Source organism: Chanodichthys erythropterus, chromosome 20, assembly GCF_024489055.1.
Source record: "Chanodichthys erythropterus isolate Z2021 chromosome 20, ASM2448905v1, whole genome shotgun sequence".
In the NCBI taxonomy this organism is placed as follows: Eukaryota; Metazoa; Chordata; class Actinopteri; order Cypriniformes; family Xenocyprididae; genus Chanodichthys; species Chanodichthys erythropterus.
Genome location: NC_090240.1, coordinates 27,570,629 through 27,586,279, shown reverse-complemented (window position 1 = coordinate 27,586,279; position 15,651 = coordinate 27,570,629). Strand labels below are relative to the sequence as shown.

Sequence of the window (15,651 nt, the reverse complement as noted above, 5' to 3'; positions counted from 1 at the left end):
CTTGTAAAAATGGCATTATACTACCCCTTTATGCACATTTATAATGAGTTTCTTTCTGTATTGGTTAAAATACTGTGATTTATTATGTTTTAAGAGCTTTCTCTAAAACTTCCCCAAAAACAGAAGCAGAGATGGAGAATTTAATTTGAGACGATATGAGACGACATCTTCCTAATGATCTCATTTGATTTAGATGCCACCATTCCATTACTTGTGTAGAAGAGCTACAGAAATAGCCAACAAAATGAAATTCATTTGACCTAATTTTATTAAAATGATTTACAAGTCTTTGTTTACCAATTTAGGCTAGCGAGGGATCAGTATTAGGATGTTTTGGTTTTGCCTCTCACGTCTGTCCTTCTTGTTGTAGGGCATGAGGATGGCCTCTTGGGAAGAGAATTTGGGTCAGCCCAATCACTCTGTGCTGGAGATGGAGGGGCCACCAGACCTGTCCAGCTCTCTCTTCAATCTCAGCAGCAGTTATGGGGGCACGGGGTCTTTCCTCTGGCTGTTTCCATCGGAGAATGTCACATGGACCACCATGAGGCCCACAATGCAGCCAGTTGCCCCTCCACGGGTACGAGACCAAGCCTTGGCCCAGGCGGAAATTGGGGTGCTGGGGCTGGTGCTTGCTCTCACCACTCTGGGTAATGGATTTGTGCTGTGGGTGCTACTGCGTAGGAAGAAACATCATGCTCCCATGCACCTCTTCATGGTCAATCTGTGCGTGGCTGACCTGGTAGTGGCCTTCTTTCAGGTAACAGCCTCTTCAGACTATTAAAATGATGAGTGTGGAGAAATAAGCGGGCTAATCATTGACCTGAGTGGAAACATATAGTGAGACTACATTTATTAAAATGCAGATGAAGTATCAGGCATGGGAGTAATGATGTGTCAGCAGGGAAGCTGTATTAGATGAAGATTAATATTCATATAAATATGATCATGATCATGATATGGGTTTCATGCAAAGGCTGAAATTGAATGAAATAAATAAATATGCTGTGTGCTTTAGAGTATTTTGTTTAATATTTTTTATGTAATAATAATAATGACAATAATAATTATAATTATAATATTTCTATATAATGACAAATATTTGGGCCAATTTCTGCAGCCCTAAAAACAAGCACAGCAGACCTGAAACTTAAAAAACACACACATAGCAATCACAGTTTTTATTAGAAAAAATTTTGATTTTATTTTTCATGGTAAAACAATGGCAGTTTAATCATGAAAAAATTTCAAAATGGTTTTAGACGTTAATAGATATGATAATTTTAATGTATGGTATTGGTGGACAATAGGGCCAGTGTTGCCAAGTCTGCAGTTTTCACGTGGAATTGGGCTACTAGTAATTTCCGCAAGTTGATTTCTACCCCCGTACGTATGATTTCAGTGCTGCAACACCCCCAAAACACCCCTCAGACATACAAATTCAGTGGAGAATTCGGCCGCCCGATGAAGAAAATCACATTGGGCTATTTTTGAGCTACTTTTGACTAGCCTTTTGTTGCACAGACCTGGCAACCCTGAATAGGGCTGCTCCGTAATAGTCAACTAAATGATAGTCGACTACAAGAGGCTTAGTCGATCAAAATTATATTAGCTTAGCCTGACTTCGTCATACTCATATTCTAGGCAGAATGTGAGTCTGATACTGCTCCATTGCACTTGAATTATGGGGCGTGTCTTAACCGAACCAGTAAAAAACAACAACTCTGCACTCAATTGGATAGACCTACAACCAATCAGAGCAACGCAGTAAGTGACGTATGTTGAACTTGTACTTTTGCCGAATCCCGTTGGAAGGACGGCGCAAACATCTTTCCCATCGACAAATGCCGTGATTGCGGTTCTTTGTTAATGCGCTGTCGATTTCTTTTATTACAGAAGTGATAGCGGAATATAAACATCTTACTTCTCCAGCTGCAGTCATCGTTGGTGAAAACCACTTCAACCCAAGCGCTCTTTGATGACGTGGGTGGTTACGTAACCGCAGATAGCCTGTCCTTCATCGATTAAAGCCCGCCCTGGCAATTTGATTGGCTCGGCCTTCTGGGAGCCGAGCATAATTACTCCACAATGGATCGAGTCCAGACCGAACTTCCCGTCCAAAAAATGTAGTGGGCGGGGTTCGGGCTGGCACCCAGGCTAATATTAGCTGGTTAGTCGCAGAAAAAAAAACTCCACAGGAAGTGGCAAAGTCACGCAGTCCGTGAGGGACTTATCGTTAACGCCAGGTCCTTGTTGTAATTACAGTATGTCGGGCAGGAAATCCAAACATTTGCCTTTCATCCATCGATAGGAAGGTAGCTAAAGTATAGCACGCTTTACTGCCCTACATGGAGGCACAGATGCAATCACCTGCATTTTTTTCAACTTAAAATACTCCTTCATACAGATAAGAGTAATACATCATTCTGAACTCTAAAGGGTCTACTTTTATTTATTTTTTACTTTTATTAAAACCAGCCTACTCAGAAACCACTAATTCAATAATTAACAATTAAAATGTTATTTTATAATAATAAACTTTTATAAACTTGCTATTTTTTCAGACACATTCATAAACATTACATTTGCCAGTGCTTTGTGTCAAGCTTTATACGTGCACTTGAGCGGAGGCATATATTCCGCCCCCAGTATATTTAAGTAATTAAATTAATATAAATGTGCGATTAGTTGATTAATGGCTTAAATTACTAGTCAACTAGAAAAATCTTTAGTCAGGGCAGCCCTAGTGGACAAGATCTGCTACAAACAAGTAAGTGAGTGTGTAAGATATGCTGCTGCTGCATGAATAGACATAAATCTCTCAGCAGTTCTAGACAGGTGGAGCTGGTGGAGGTGGAGGGTTTCAGAGGAACTCTGATAGAGCACTGCATGACCAGAATCAGCAGAGGCCAATCAGCTTGTGTCATGTAGTAAATTATATGATTACAATCAGATTATATGTAAATGACCTATCAGCATGTGTCATCTAGAGTTTCATGACTGATAAATTCTAGATTTATGTTTTTATTTTGTCTCCAGGTGCTGCCACAGTTGGTGTGGGACATCACTGAGCACTTCCAGGGCCCTGACGCTTTGTGTCGCTCCGTCAAATATTTGCAGGTTGTCGGGATGTTCGCATCCTCCTATATGATCGTGGCCATGACTGTGGATCGGCATTATGCCATCTGCTGCCCCCTGCAGGCGTATCGCGGGGGCGCGCCCTCTCGCTGGAACACCCCTATAATGGTTGCATGGGGCCTGGCCCTTGTGCTCAGTTTACCACAGGTGAGGAATACATTTCTGATCATTCCTGAATGATTTATTTAATGGACTACTTGCACTGAGCCTCGTGACGCACATCCGGTTTTAAATATTACGGCTCAGTTGTTTCTGGTTATATATTTTCAATGCGCTGTTATCACATAGATAACTAAACCCCTCTTAAAACGAGAGTCCTCGGGATGAGTTTTTAAATTCCAGACATATTCAGAGACAAGAGAAGAGATTCTGATGATTACCGTGTACAGACCTTTCCAAACTCAACGGAACTTTAAGTTTTAATCCAACATAAGCTGTGATTCTTTCACCACAGGATGTCAGCGCTCTACTAGTGATTGCGACGCTGCAGTGTGAGACGTGATAAATAAGATCAGAATGAACATAATATTTTAGTCTCTATTCTGTGCCATTTTTTCTGACAACTATTTATGTAATTCACACATTTATGCCAAAAATCCTAATATTCAAGGTAGTTGCGCTGTCATTGCGTTATTCTTTAAGATTAATTAATAACACCGTTAAAGCAGTTATCACATTCATTCAACTGTTTCAAACACTGGAATAAAAGAGCACCAATGCAAGCAATCGTACAAAAATTAACCATCATTACTACACTCTTACTACAGTAAAACGTTTGCCTTCATAAGTATTTAATTAATTATAATTATTAGATGAAAGGTACGTTATACTGTTGTTTAATCATCAGCTTGGTTTGTTTGTGCATGTCTTGTATGCTCTTCTGCTTGTTTACTTGAAATCACCAATGAAATCTGACAATAACTCTCTCTTAAAGGTGCTAAAGAGGATGTTTTGTTTTATATATTTTTGCAATATTACTTGAAACTGTCTTTACTAACTGATAAAAGACTATTTATTAGGTGCACTGAAAGGAATATTATTAATATACATCATCTGTGCACGAGGTAGGGCCTTAAAAACATCAGCCAATCGTTTACATGATCATCGCATAAACGATTGGCCCTCTGGCTTGTCAATCACTGCCATGACGTTCCTTGTGAGAGACGTGCGCAGCTGCGCGCTCCAGTAACTTTCCACACTCCACAGGCGCCACATGCAATGTTTTTGTCAGGAGACTGGAGTAACAACTGCAGATTATGAGTTACCTGCGGTGAGTCCGACATAATGAATCCACTAACAATTGTTTAAAAAACATTTCGCAGCCCTAAAATGTAGTAATAATCTGCGTTTTCACAAGAAGCTCTCTGTATATAAGTGCGTTGAGCGCTGACCGGAAATGCTCGAGCCGTAATAAGTATAAAGCGGAAGTAGTTGTGCAAGTAGTCCATTGGTTAACAAACATGTTCAAGCTCATGACTCTCTGCTCGCTTATATATAGGTGTTTATCTTCTCACGGTCAGAGGTGTCTCCTGGGGTGTTTGAATGCTGGGGTCACTTTGCCGAGCAATGGGGTCTTAAAGCATACGTCACCTGGATGACTGTGGCTGTGTTCGTATTGCCAGCTTTAATCATCACTGTCTGTCAGGTATCTCCAGCTCATTCTCTTTCCTTCTCAATCTTTCACATTCCTACTTAAATATAGGCATATATGTCTTTGACATCACTTGTCTAACAATGCTTTATAGAACAAGAACATCGTGTCTACTATGCAAATATCAAAAACTTGTTTAATGGGAATTAATAGATGAGATTCAGAATTCAGCAATTGGAATCCTTTTGACTTTCTTTTCAACTGTTGCCATGCATCCTTTGTTTTCCCAGACAAGCTCCATTCTAATGTAAGTCTATGGAGGAGCTGTGTGTTTGGCAAGTTTTAAAAACAGTTTGATGGAAATATTGTAAACACTGTGTAACAATGTACATTTTTAAATACATTTTTCCACTTTATATGCACGTTTACCAAAAATAACATGGTTCACAAGAATCTCCAATGGGATGTTCTGTAAAGTTTGTCTGTGTTGGCAACAGTAACTAAGGGGGGTGGGGGTGGGGGTGGGGTTTGGGGCATAGTGAAAGTATATTCCTATGTAGAACATGATTTCTTTGGATTATGGCATATTTATCTGAATCAAATTTAATACTTTCAAAACAGCCACAGATTTTAATTTTGCCATATAGCACCATAAATAATTTAAATCCAGGAACTTAAAGGCATAGTTCACCCAAAAATGAAAATGATCCCATGATTTACTCACCTGCAAGCCATCCTAGATGTATATGACTTTCTTCTTTCAGCCGAACACAATCGGAGTTATACACCGTTCAGGCATAACATTATGAGCACTGACAGGTGAAGTCAGTAACACTGATTATCTCTTCATCACGGCATCTGATAGTGGGTGGGATATATTAGGCAGCAAGTGAACATTTTGCCCTCAAAGTTGATGTGTTAGAAGCAGGAAAAATTAGCAAGCGTAAGGATTTGAACGAGTTTGACAAGGGCCAGACGATGGCTAGACGACTGGGTCAGAGCATCTCCAAAACTGCAGTTCTTGTGGGGTGTTCCCAGTCTGCATTGGTCAGTATCTATCAAAAGTGGTCCAAGGAAGGAACAATGGTGAACCGGCGATAGGGTCATGGTACATTGATGCACGTGGGGAGCGAAGGCTGGCCCGTGTGGTCCAGTCCAACACATGAGCTACTGTAGCTCAAATTGCTCAAGAAGTTAATGCTGGTTCTGACAGAAAGTGTCAGAATACACAGTGCATGACAGTTTGTTGCGTATCGGGCTGCAGAGCCGCAGATCAGTCAGGGTACCCATGCTGACCCCTGTCCACTGCCAAAAGCACCAACAATGGGCACGTGAGCATCAGAACTGGACCACAGAGCAATGGAAGAAGGTGGCCTGGTATGATGAATCATGTTTTATTTTACATCACGTGGATGGCCGGGTGCGTGTGCATCGCTTACCTGGGGAACACATGGCACCAGGATGCACTATGGGAAGAAGGCAAACTGGCGAAGGCAGTGTGATGCTTTGGGCAATTTTCTGCTGGGAAACCTTGGGTCCTGCCATCCATGTGGATGTTACTTTGACACATACTTTGTTGCAGACCATGTACACCCTTTCATGTAAACGGTATTCCCTGGTGGCTGTAGCCTCTTTCAGCAGGATAATGCACCCTGCCACAAAGAAAAATGGCTCAGGAATGGTTTTAGGAGCACAACAATGAGTTTGAGGTGTTGACTTGGCCTCCAAATTACCCAGATCTCAATCCAATCGATCATCTGTGGGATGTGCTGAACAAACAAGTCCGATCCACACCTCGCAACTTACAGGATTAAAAGGGCCTGCTGCTAAAATCTTGGTGCCAGATACCACATCCATCATAACAGTAATTGCTTCCAGGGGCTTAATAAAGTCTTTCTGAAGCGAAGTGATGGGTTTTTGTATGAAAAATGTCCATAATTACAATTTTATAAACGATAATCACTAACTTCTGGTAACGACCATGCACATTCATGAGAGAGTCGAATTCCGGCGAAAGGGTGACCTCTGACCCGACGTATGAATTATGGGATAATTTTCATTTTTGGGTGAACTAACCCTTTAACTGGCATTTAAAAGTTTTAAGCATTCCTAATGGCACACAACTCTGGACCATGGTATTTTTACATTGATGCATCTCTTTTTCATCTCAGGTTCGCATCTTCAGAGAAATCCATGACAATATCTACCTGAAGTCAGAGCGGGTGGTGACGGCAGAATTTAAGAGGAACTCTGTCTTCTTCCACTTTGCTCAGCGGGAGGGTGGCAGGGGAAGGAGCAGAGAGAGAAACAGACAGAGCAGGCACACTCACCAAGGTGACAGCAATTTCAGTCAAGCTCACTGCAACCCCTCACTTCATGCCAGAGAGGAAGAGTCCTCCTCAAGCCTATATGATGACTACTCTCAGACGTTACCCTGCAGGAGCTCTATCTGTGAGCCCTGCTTTGGGCCCCTCCCCTCTTCAGACAGCTCCTCCCCTTCCATCACAACTCACCTGCAAAACACCTCCAACCATCTCTCAGACTCCTCCCATTCTCAGTCATTATCAGCCAATAGCGTTTGTGGATTGGCTGGACACCCAAACAGCTCTGCAGCTTCTGAACTGTGGCCAGATGTGCTTCCAGATGCTTTTCCCCTTCCGACCGAGTACTCGCACCCGCCACCTCTCCCAGGTGTGACCAAGGCCATGTCTAAGACAGTGAGGATGACTCTTGTTATTGTGCTGGTCTACACCATCTGCTGGTCTCCCTTCTTTATTGTTCAGTTATGGGCAGCCTGGGACCCCAACCCACCAAACCAAGGTCAGACATTAAACAACTACTGATATGTATATACATGTCCTGTAAAGTCACATAATAGGGGTTCTTGGATGGCAAAAACACTATGCTTTATTTTTAAAAGGGTTCATAACATAATATGCAATATTTAGAAATATGAAGTTGCTTCACAATCATGCAACACATTTCATCAAATCGGAGACAATATAAACTATAGATGAGACTTGTCAAAAATGAATGGGAGAAATCGCAAAAATCAACATCGTGGCAGTATGAAAGTCCCGCCGTTCAGTTTTAAAGTGCAAATCAATTTTTTTCAATACAGACTACAGACTTTTTTGTGTGCATGTGCATTAGTTAAAGGTGCCCTAGATTCAAAAATTAAATTTATTTTGGCATAGTTGAATAACAAGAGTTCAGTACATGGAAATGACATACAGTGAGTCTCAAACTCCATTGTTTCCTCCTTCTTGTATAAATCTCATCTGTTTAAAAGACCTCCAAAGAACAGGCGAATCTCAACATAATGGTGCGTTCACACCGGACGCAAATAAAGCGGGGAGCGCGAGTGATTTACATGTTAAGTCAATGCAAAGACGAAAATTGACATCCTTGACATCGGGCGTTTGACGCGCTTAACACGTGATTCGAGCGAATTGCGCAAGTTGAAAAATCTGAACTTTGGCGAATAACCGCGCCGCGTTAACCAATCAGGAGCTTGCTCTAGTAGTGACGTGACATAGCGAGCTGAGGCAGAAATTCGAAACAACAATGGAGGACAAAATCATCATCACTGTACATCTTCATACATTTCGCCCATGCATTTATAGAAACAGAAATAAAAAGGATCGTGTTTGAAAGAAAGTGAGTGAGGAGGTCGGACAATCTGATAAAAACGGTCTTTACTCAATTTGAGCTATATATACATACATATTAAGACTACAAGCCAACTAAAGACGACCAATTGAACTTATTCGCTGTAATTTACAACTATTTCCCCACTGACAAGTTGTGTTTATTCCAGAGGAAGTGTGCAGAAAGCAGTGGGAGAGTCTGGGACACATAAAGGAGCGTGAGAGCCCCTCTCATGACACGTATTCGCGTCTGTTGTGAAGGGATTTTCAAGCACGAATGAAGCGAGTAAACTCAAAGTCACGTCTGGTGTGAACGCAGCATAACACAGACTGTTACGTAACAGTCAGGATCATTAATATGTACCCCCCCAATATTTGCATATGCCAGCCCATAATTGAGGCATTAGACAAGGGCAGCCAGTATTAACGTCTGGATGTGCACAGCTGAATCAACTAGGTAAGCAAGCAAGAACAGCAGCGAAAAATGGCAGATGGAGCAATAATAACTGACATGATCCATGATATTTTTAGTGATATTTGTAAATTGTATTTCTAAATGTTTCGTTAGCATGTTGCTAATGTACTGTTAAATGTGGTTAAAGTTACCATCGTTTCTTACTGTATTCCGGAGACAAGAGCTATTTTCATCATTAAACACTTGCAGTCTGTATAATGCATTAAACACAACTTCATTCTTTATAAAACAGTGTAGCATTAGCCATTAGCCACAGCCTCAAACTCTTTCAGAATCAAAAGTAAACATCAAAATAAACATTGTACTTACACGATTAGACATGCTGCATGACGAACACTTTGTAAAGATCCATTTTGAGGGTTATATTAGCTGTTTGAACTTTTTTTTTGTTGTTTAAGGCGTGGAGCAGGAGATTTAAAGGGCCACACACCCTGAATCGGCTCATTTCTAATTATGCCCCAAAATAGGCAATAAAAAAAATGAATAAAAAAAAAAGGGGGTATTTTGAGCTGAAACTTCACAGACACATTCAGGGGACTCCTTAGACTTATATAACATCTTTTAAAAAAAAAGAGCTAGGACACCTTTAAGTCAGAAAAAGCTACATTTTTGGGGTGATTTTAGCTAAAGTAAAATTTAGTATACCATTGTTGTCAGATTTTATTGATGATTTGAAATATACACCACTGTTCAAATGTTTGGGGAAGCATATTAGAATGATTTCTGAAGACTAGAGTAATGATGCTAAAAATTTAGCTTTGCCGTCAGCAGGGTGGTGTTAAATAACCAAACAAGCAAAACATTCTCCAGGAATATCTCAAAAACAGAGGTGTTTGTTCTTGGAAATCTAGCTTCCAGCAGAGCGTCGTTCCAAGTACAATCAAAAACACATGAATCAGTTCATTAGGGTCTTCAAGTTTACTGGGAAATTGCAGGCAGGTGTGTTAGAGCTTGGCTGAAACTAAAGTCATGGCAGGGGAGATCTCCAGAAGCAGAAATAATCAATCATGTTTTCAATGTGTCCCATTTTTATTTTCCTCTTTTTTTTTTAACTGTCCCCTGCTTTCTTTCCCTTTAACACATAAACAGACAAACACCTGCTCACTCATCTGAGTGTTGGGTAATCTCATTGGTATTTACACCTCTGTATTAGACTGGACTTTCTGCGCAGTTTGACCATGCCACCTGGTAACCAAATCACGATAAAAAATCAGCACAGTCTTAATCCTATAGATGTATTTAGGTCTTTTAGTCAAAAAAAAAAAAGGTGAGCTTTTTAAAGTTCTGTATGGCTTATATTCCCCACCTTGTTTTTCACAGTTAGATCATTATACAAGTAACAGTAAAGACATTACAGGGATAGTTCACCCAAAAATGATAATTATCCCATGATTTACTCACCCTCAAGCCATCCTAGGTGTATATGACTATCGTCTTTTAGACAAACACAATCAGAGTTATATTAAAAAATATCCTGGCTCTTCCAAGCTTTATAATGGTTGTAAATTGCTTTGAAGTCCATAGTGCATCCATCCATCACAAAAGTAATCCACAAAAGCACCCAGGGGGTTAATAAAGGCCTTCTGAAGCAAAGCAATGGGTTTTTGTAGGAAAAATATCCATATTTAAAACTTTATAAACTAAAATAACTAGCTTCCGGCACACAGCCTTCACTACGGAAGAGGATTAGGGCCAAGCAATAATAAAAAAATAAAACCATCTCGAGATTAAAGTTTTTAAATTTAGAGAAAAAACTCGTTAAATTTCTAGAAAAAGTCGAGATAAAATGTTGAGAATAAAGTCATTAAATTATGAGAATAAATGCATTAAATTATGAGAAAAAATTCATTAAATTATGAGAACAAATTCTAAATTTAACGAATTTGTTCTCGTAATTTAACAACTTTTTTCTCATAATTTAATGCATTTGCGGAGTTTTTTCTCGAAATTTAACAACTTTAATCTCTAGATAGTTTTATTTTTTTATTATTGCTTGGCCCTAATCCTCTTCCGTACTTCACCAGTTGACTTTCGGCAATAGAGTAACTTCTGACGCGATGTATGATGCAGGATGCAGGATGTAGGAGTATCGTAAGCTTAGACGCCTCTCACTGTTCAATAACATTAATTATTACCATTATAAAGCTTGGAAGAGCCAGGATATTTTTAATATAACTCCGATTGTGTTCGTCTGAAAGAAGATAGTCATACACACCTAGGATGGCTTGAGTGTGAGTAAATCAGTGGCTTGATCATGTGACACTGAAGACTGGAGTAATGATGCAGAACATAATAGACTTCATTCAAAAACATTAAAAAAATAGTCTTATATGCAAATTCACTGTGTTCATTTGTAATTAATTTATGGCCTTTTTCCTCGCAAAAATGTATCTTGGTAAAGTTTCTGTCCAAATTACTTCAGTTATTGCCACTACTGCAAAGACATAATATATGAATATGGAATTACTATTTGCATCCTTTGTGTTACAGGCTTTAAAGCTATTACTTTTCTAAGCAACACTCTAAAAATGCTGGGTTAAAAACAACCCAAGTTGGGTAAAATATGGACAAACCCAGCAGGTTGGGTTAAAGGGCACCTATTATCCCCTCTTTCACAACATGTAATATAAGTCTCTGGTCTGTTCATGTTTCAGCTTAAAATACCCCACAAATCTGCCCCTATTTGGGGGTGAGTAAAAACATGCCTTTTACTATTAATATATTGCTGGCTAAAAAAATAAATCCAAAACTGGTTGAAAAAAATGGCTGGGTGAAAACAACCCAATCCAACCCAATCATTTTTTAGAGTGAATCTTAAGACGTTCACCTGGTAGATAATAAAACAGGGAAAAATCCCATAGACTTGCACAGATTATTTACACAAACATTTTGCAATATTGTCAATGCAGTAATACATGTAAATGGCTTTGAGTTTACCTTTCTCTCTCTTTCAGGGGCTGCTTTCACTATCCTGATGCTACTAGCCAGTCTAAACTCCTGCACTAACCCATGGATCTACACAGCCTTCTCCAGCAGTGTGTCCCGTGAGCTGCTCGCACTGCTGCGATGCCAAACCGGATCTCCACGTCGAGGTTCCCTGCCGGACGACTCCACCACAACTCACACATCCACCAACACCAAGGATTCCATATACTGACCTCTGGCCTGACTCAACAACACGCTCACACACCAGCACATGGCAAACACACCACTGATGTGATGGGCTAGACCCTGTCCCAAATGCTACTCTTTGCCCACATTTCGGTGACATAATGCTGCATAACTGTCAGGCAGTAAGGCCAAATGTCGCATTTGGGCTTGTGAGCAGATATTTAGCATAAAATGACAAATGAGACACCCTATGGTCTCATGAACTCCACAAGCGTGCATAAAGTGCACCGTTTGATACAGGACTGGCGTAATGTCCACACATGTCCTAGTGTGCAAGCTCTTGGTCACATGACTTTACATTCAGGTACATGGCAGTTACACAACATGAGCAGCAGATACTGATCCATTAATAACAACTTGCATCAGTTTGAAAGACAAAACCACATTGCCATGCCCAGTGCTTTTTAAAGACAGCTGTCCATTCAGTCACATGAAAGCAGACTGGAGTGATGAATCAAGAGGAAGAGATGTGTTAGGAAGCGAAGGATCGGAGGTCCTCCATTGTTCTCCATCTTTCTTTCATGCCTCAACCGAGTGTTTTTATAGATTAGCATCACAGGATTATATCAGACTTCACAGTACAAAGTAAGTGTGGAAAATGCAATAGTGGGAAGAGAAAAAAGGCATGTGAACAATTGGACAGATTGGACAAAAGATTATCTGGATATACGCTACACAAGACCAGCGGCAAGATGCTGCAAATTAGAGCGTCAGAAGTTTAGGGTTTTAGAAGTTTTAACATTTCCACCACCAGCAAGAACGTTACGAAAATATCAGCCTATGATTGTGGAATTCAAACACAATGGCAGCTTAGTGACTTTGTGAATCATATATCAAATCTAAAGTGTTCAAAAGAATCTACATTTGAGAACTGCTGGACACAAAAGCTGAGCTGAATGAAATCTCATTTTCTGTGACAAAGAAATACCACACATTGTTTAGAAGCTGTTGATTGTGTAATGCATTTCAGTCCAAAACTACACACTGTCCTGAGAAAGCCTTGTAAAAGCATTGAAGAAGAAAAAAACTTTTTCTTTTTTTCTTTTTGAATGAGAAATAACTTTTTAGAGGAAACAGGGTAATGGTAAATGAACAGCAATATATAGGTTGTAGGCAACATTTCGAGGGCAACTGCTACAGTTGAAATCTCTACATTATGTACATATGTAAAAACGAATCACCAATTTCAGTTTCACCCACACGTTTCTCACTCTTTTTAGCTCTACCTCTGGTCTTTGTTTGATTTTGTGTTAAAAATTATATATTTTTTTTGGAATCAGGGGACCATTCACATGCTTCGGAGTAACTTATTTGTACAGAAAATATTAACATTATAATAAAGAAGTGTAGAAGGATTAGTTCACGTTCAACTGAAAATTACCACAAGCTTTACTCACATCCTAGGTGTATCTGACTTTCTTCTTTCTGATGAACACAATCCGATAAATATCCTGACATATCCATTTATAATGCAGTAAGCGTTACCAAACGAGTATGAGCTGAAGAAAGTGTCTTCATCCACATCCATCCGTCATAAACGTACTCCACATGGCTCTGGGGGGTTAATAAAGGCCTTCTGAAGCGAAGCGATGCGTTTTTCTGTAAGTTGAATAGGGAAGGTACGGAGCCCCGCACATGACATGCAGGGGGAAAAAAAGGCTAAATCGTGCGCACGATTTACTATTTCGTTCACTTGATTTATAAATCATGCATGATTTATAAATCGAGGGAACGAAAAAGTAAGCTGTGCACACTTTTTTTTTTTCTTGCATGTCATGTGTGGGGCACCGTAGAAAGGCGTAGGACGTCGCGTAAATGTTTTGAACCGTGAGAGGATGGATGCACTTTCTTCAGCTAATACTCGTTGATCATGCTCACTGCATTTTAAAGCTCAAACGTGTCAGGATATTTATTAATATTTCTCTGAATGTGTTCATCAGAAAGAAGAAAGTCATATACACCTAGGATGGCTTGAGGGTGAGTAAAGCTTTGGGTAATTTTCATTTGAAAGTGAACTAATCCTTTAAGAAAAGAAATACTACACTGCAAATTAAGCGCCTTATTATATATAAAAAATATTATTATATGCATATGTACATATTATTATATGCATATGTACATGTATGTCTGTAACGCACAGATTCTTGAGGTACTTGGTTAGTGCAATTAGGAATTCAGTAGTATTGTAGTAGTTCTAGAAATAGTTCTAGAAATCTCACACATTTGAGTGCTAATCTCACCCCTGCAAGTTATTATTAGAAACACTTCAAGCGTCTATATAGCTTAAGAAAAGAGGAACTCCCATTTTAGGAACACTTTTTGGTAGTTTTCAAATATATTGGCCTGTCATGTTTCGTGCTTGTTGACAAAAGGATTGTTCATGGAAATGATATTATTTGTAACCAATTCCTTTCAGTTAAATGGGGAAAATATTAATACATTTCAAATTTCAATCACTTTTGATTTCCATGATTTTCTCTCCATGATATATATTGTCTAACAGTATATCAATGACCTTGATTAAACTATTAACTATTAGATATTAGTAAGAATAGCAATCATATTGGAAAAATTCTGAGAAAACTAACAGCTAGTGACCTTTTTGTTATCCTCAATGAATAATGATGAATAATCATTAAATCACATATTTGATACATAAGATGTGCAGTACCTAAAATATGATTGACAATGTAATAAATTATTTTTATATTACTTTACTTTGTTATTCTTTATTTATGTCCTTCTAAATTGCTTCATCTTTACAAGGTAATTTGCATATATGTGTTTATGACCAATTGTTAAGGCAATGGTTTTTTTTTTGCTGTTGTTGTTGTTGCACTGGCTTATATACAAATGGAAAATGATTAGAAAATGTTTTTCAAAAATGTTTTCAATTACTGACACCATTGAAGAAATACTCACAGTCAACCAAGAGTAATTTACTCCATAATAGTACTATCGGACTTGCTTGGTGAATTAAACTTCAGATAAGGACACAAATAAGAAGAGCAAATACATTATTTGAAATAAGTTGCACTGCTATAATTTTATGAGAATTGACTATAGATAGTCTATCTGCCTCTCATGATAGCCTCTACTGCTACTCATACTAGATGTTTTGTGGCATGTGAACAGCTCTGTGTTGTTGGAGGGGCTTATGAAACAATAGAGCTCAAAAACAGAATGCATTAGATACGGTTTTCCAGTACTACCATATGCTTGTGTATTTGCTTTCGGTCTACCCTGCCTCTGCTGACTAGGAGATGACAGGCAGACGGGTGCCATGCCTGGGGTCAAAAGTGGTGGCTGCATGTACCTGTCTCTTTCCTTTATGCAAAGGAACTTCACAAAAACATGACAGTCTATTTTTGCCTCTGCATCACAGATGAGAAAACCATACTTCTCAGGATGACTGTATAGAAGAGCAACCTGTGCTTTAAGGGGAAATTTACCAGTTTAAATAGGCGTGTATATTACAGTTTCTCTCTTAATTTGAAATCTCAGTTTGAGTGCTACCACAAGACACCTCTACATAGCTGATGTGATCATCACCATCAGAGCCCATTTAGAAAGAAAAGAATAACTGTAATGCACACCACGTTCTTACATGCATGCTAAACCCTGTTAAC

At 39.2% G+C, this 15,651-nt stretch overlaps 1 protein-coding gene across 1 annotated transcript; it reads left to right on the top strand.

Moving 5' to 3' along the window:
• The first annotated feature begins 442 nt into the window (after positions 1-442).
• avpr2ab (arginine vasopressin receptor 2a, duplicate b) lies at positions 443-14,660 on the top strand. Its single transcript, XM_067371728.1, has 5 exons — positions 443-757; positions 3,037-3,282; positions 4,634-4,780; positions 6,898-7,546; positions 11,806-14,660. The coding sequence occupies exons 1-5, from the start codon at positions 542-544 to the stop codon at positions 12,006-12,008; spliced, it is 1,461 nt and encodes a 486-aa protein (XP_067227829.1). The 5' UTR covers positions 443-541; the 3' UTR covers positions 12,009-14,660.
• The last annotated feature ends 991 nt before the right edge of the window (positions 14,661-15,651 follow it).

Coding starts and splice junctions, on each gene's coding strand:
- avpr2ab (XM_067371728.1), top strand. CDS start 542: ATGAGGCCCACAATGCAGCCAGTTGCCCCTCCACGGGTACGAGACCAA. Junction 3,283..4,633: donor TTGTGCTCAGTTTACCACAG/GTGAGGAATACA, acceptor GCTTATATATAG/GTGTTTATCTTCTCACGGTC. Junction 7,547..11,805: donor CCCCAACCCACCAAACCAAG/GTCAGACATTAA, acceptor TCTCTCTTTCAG/GGGCTGCTTTCACTATCCTG.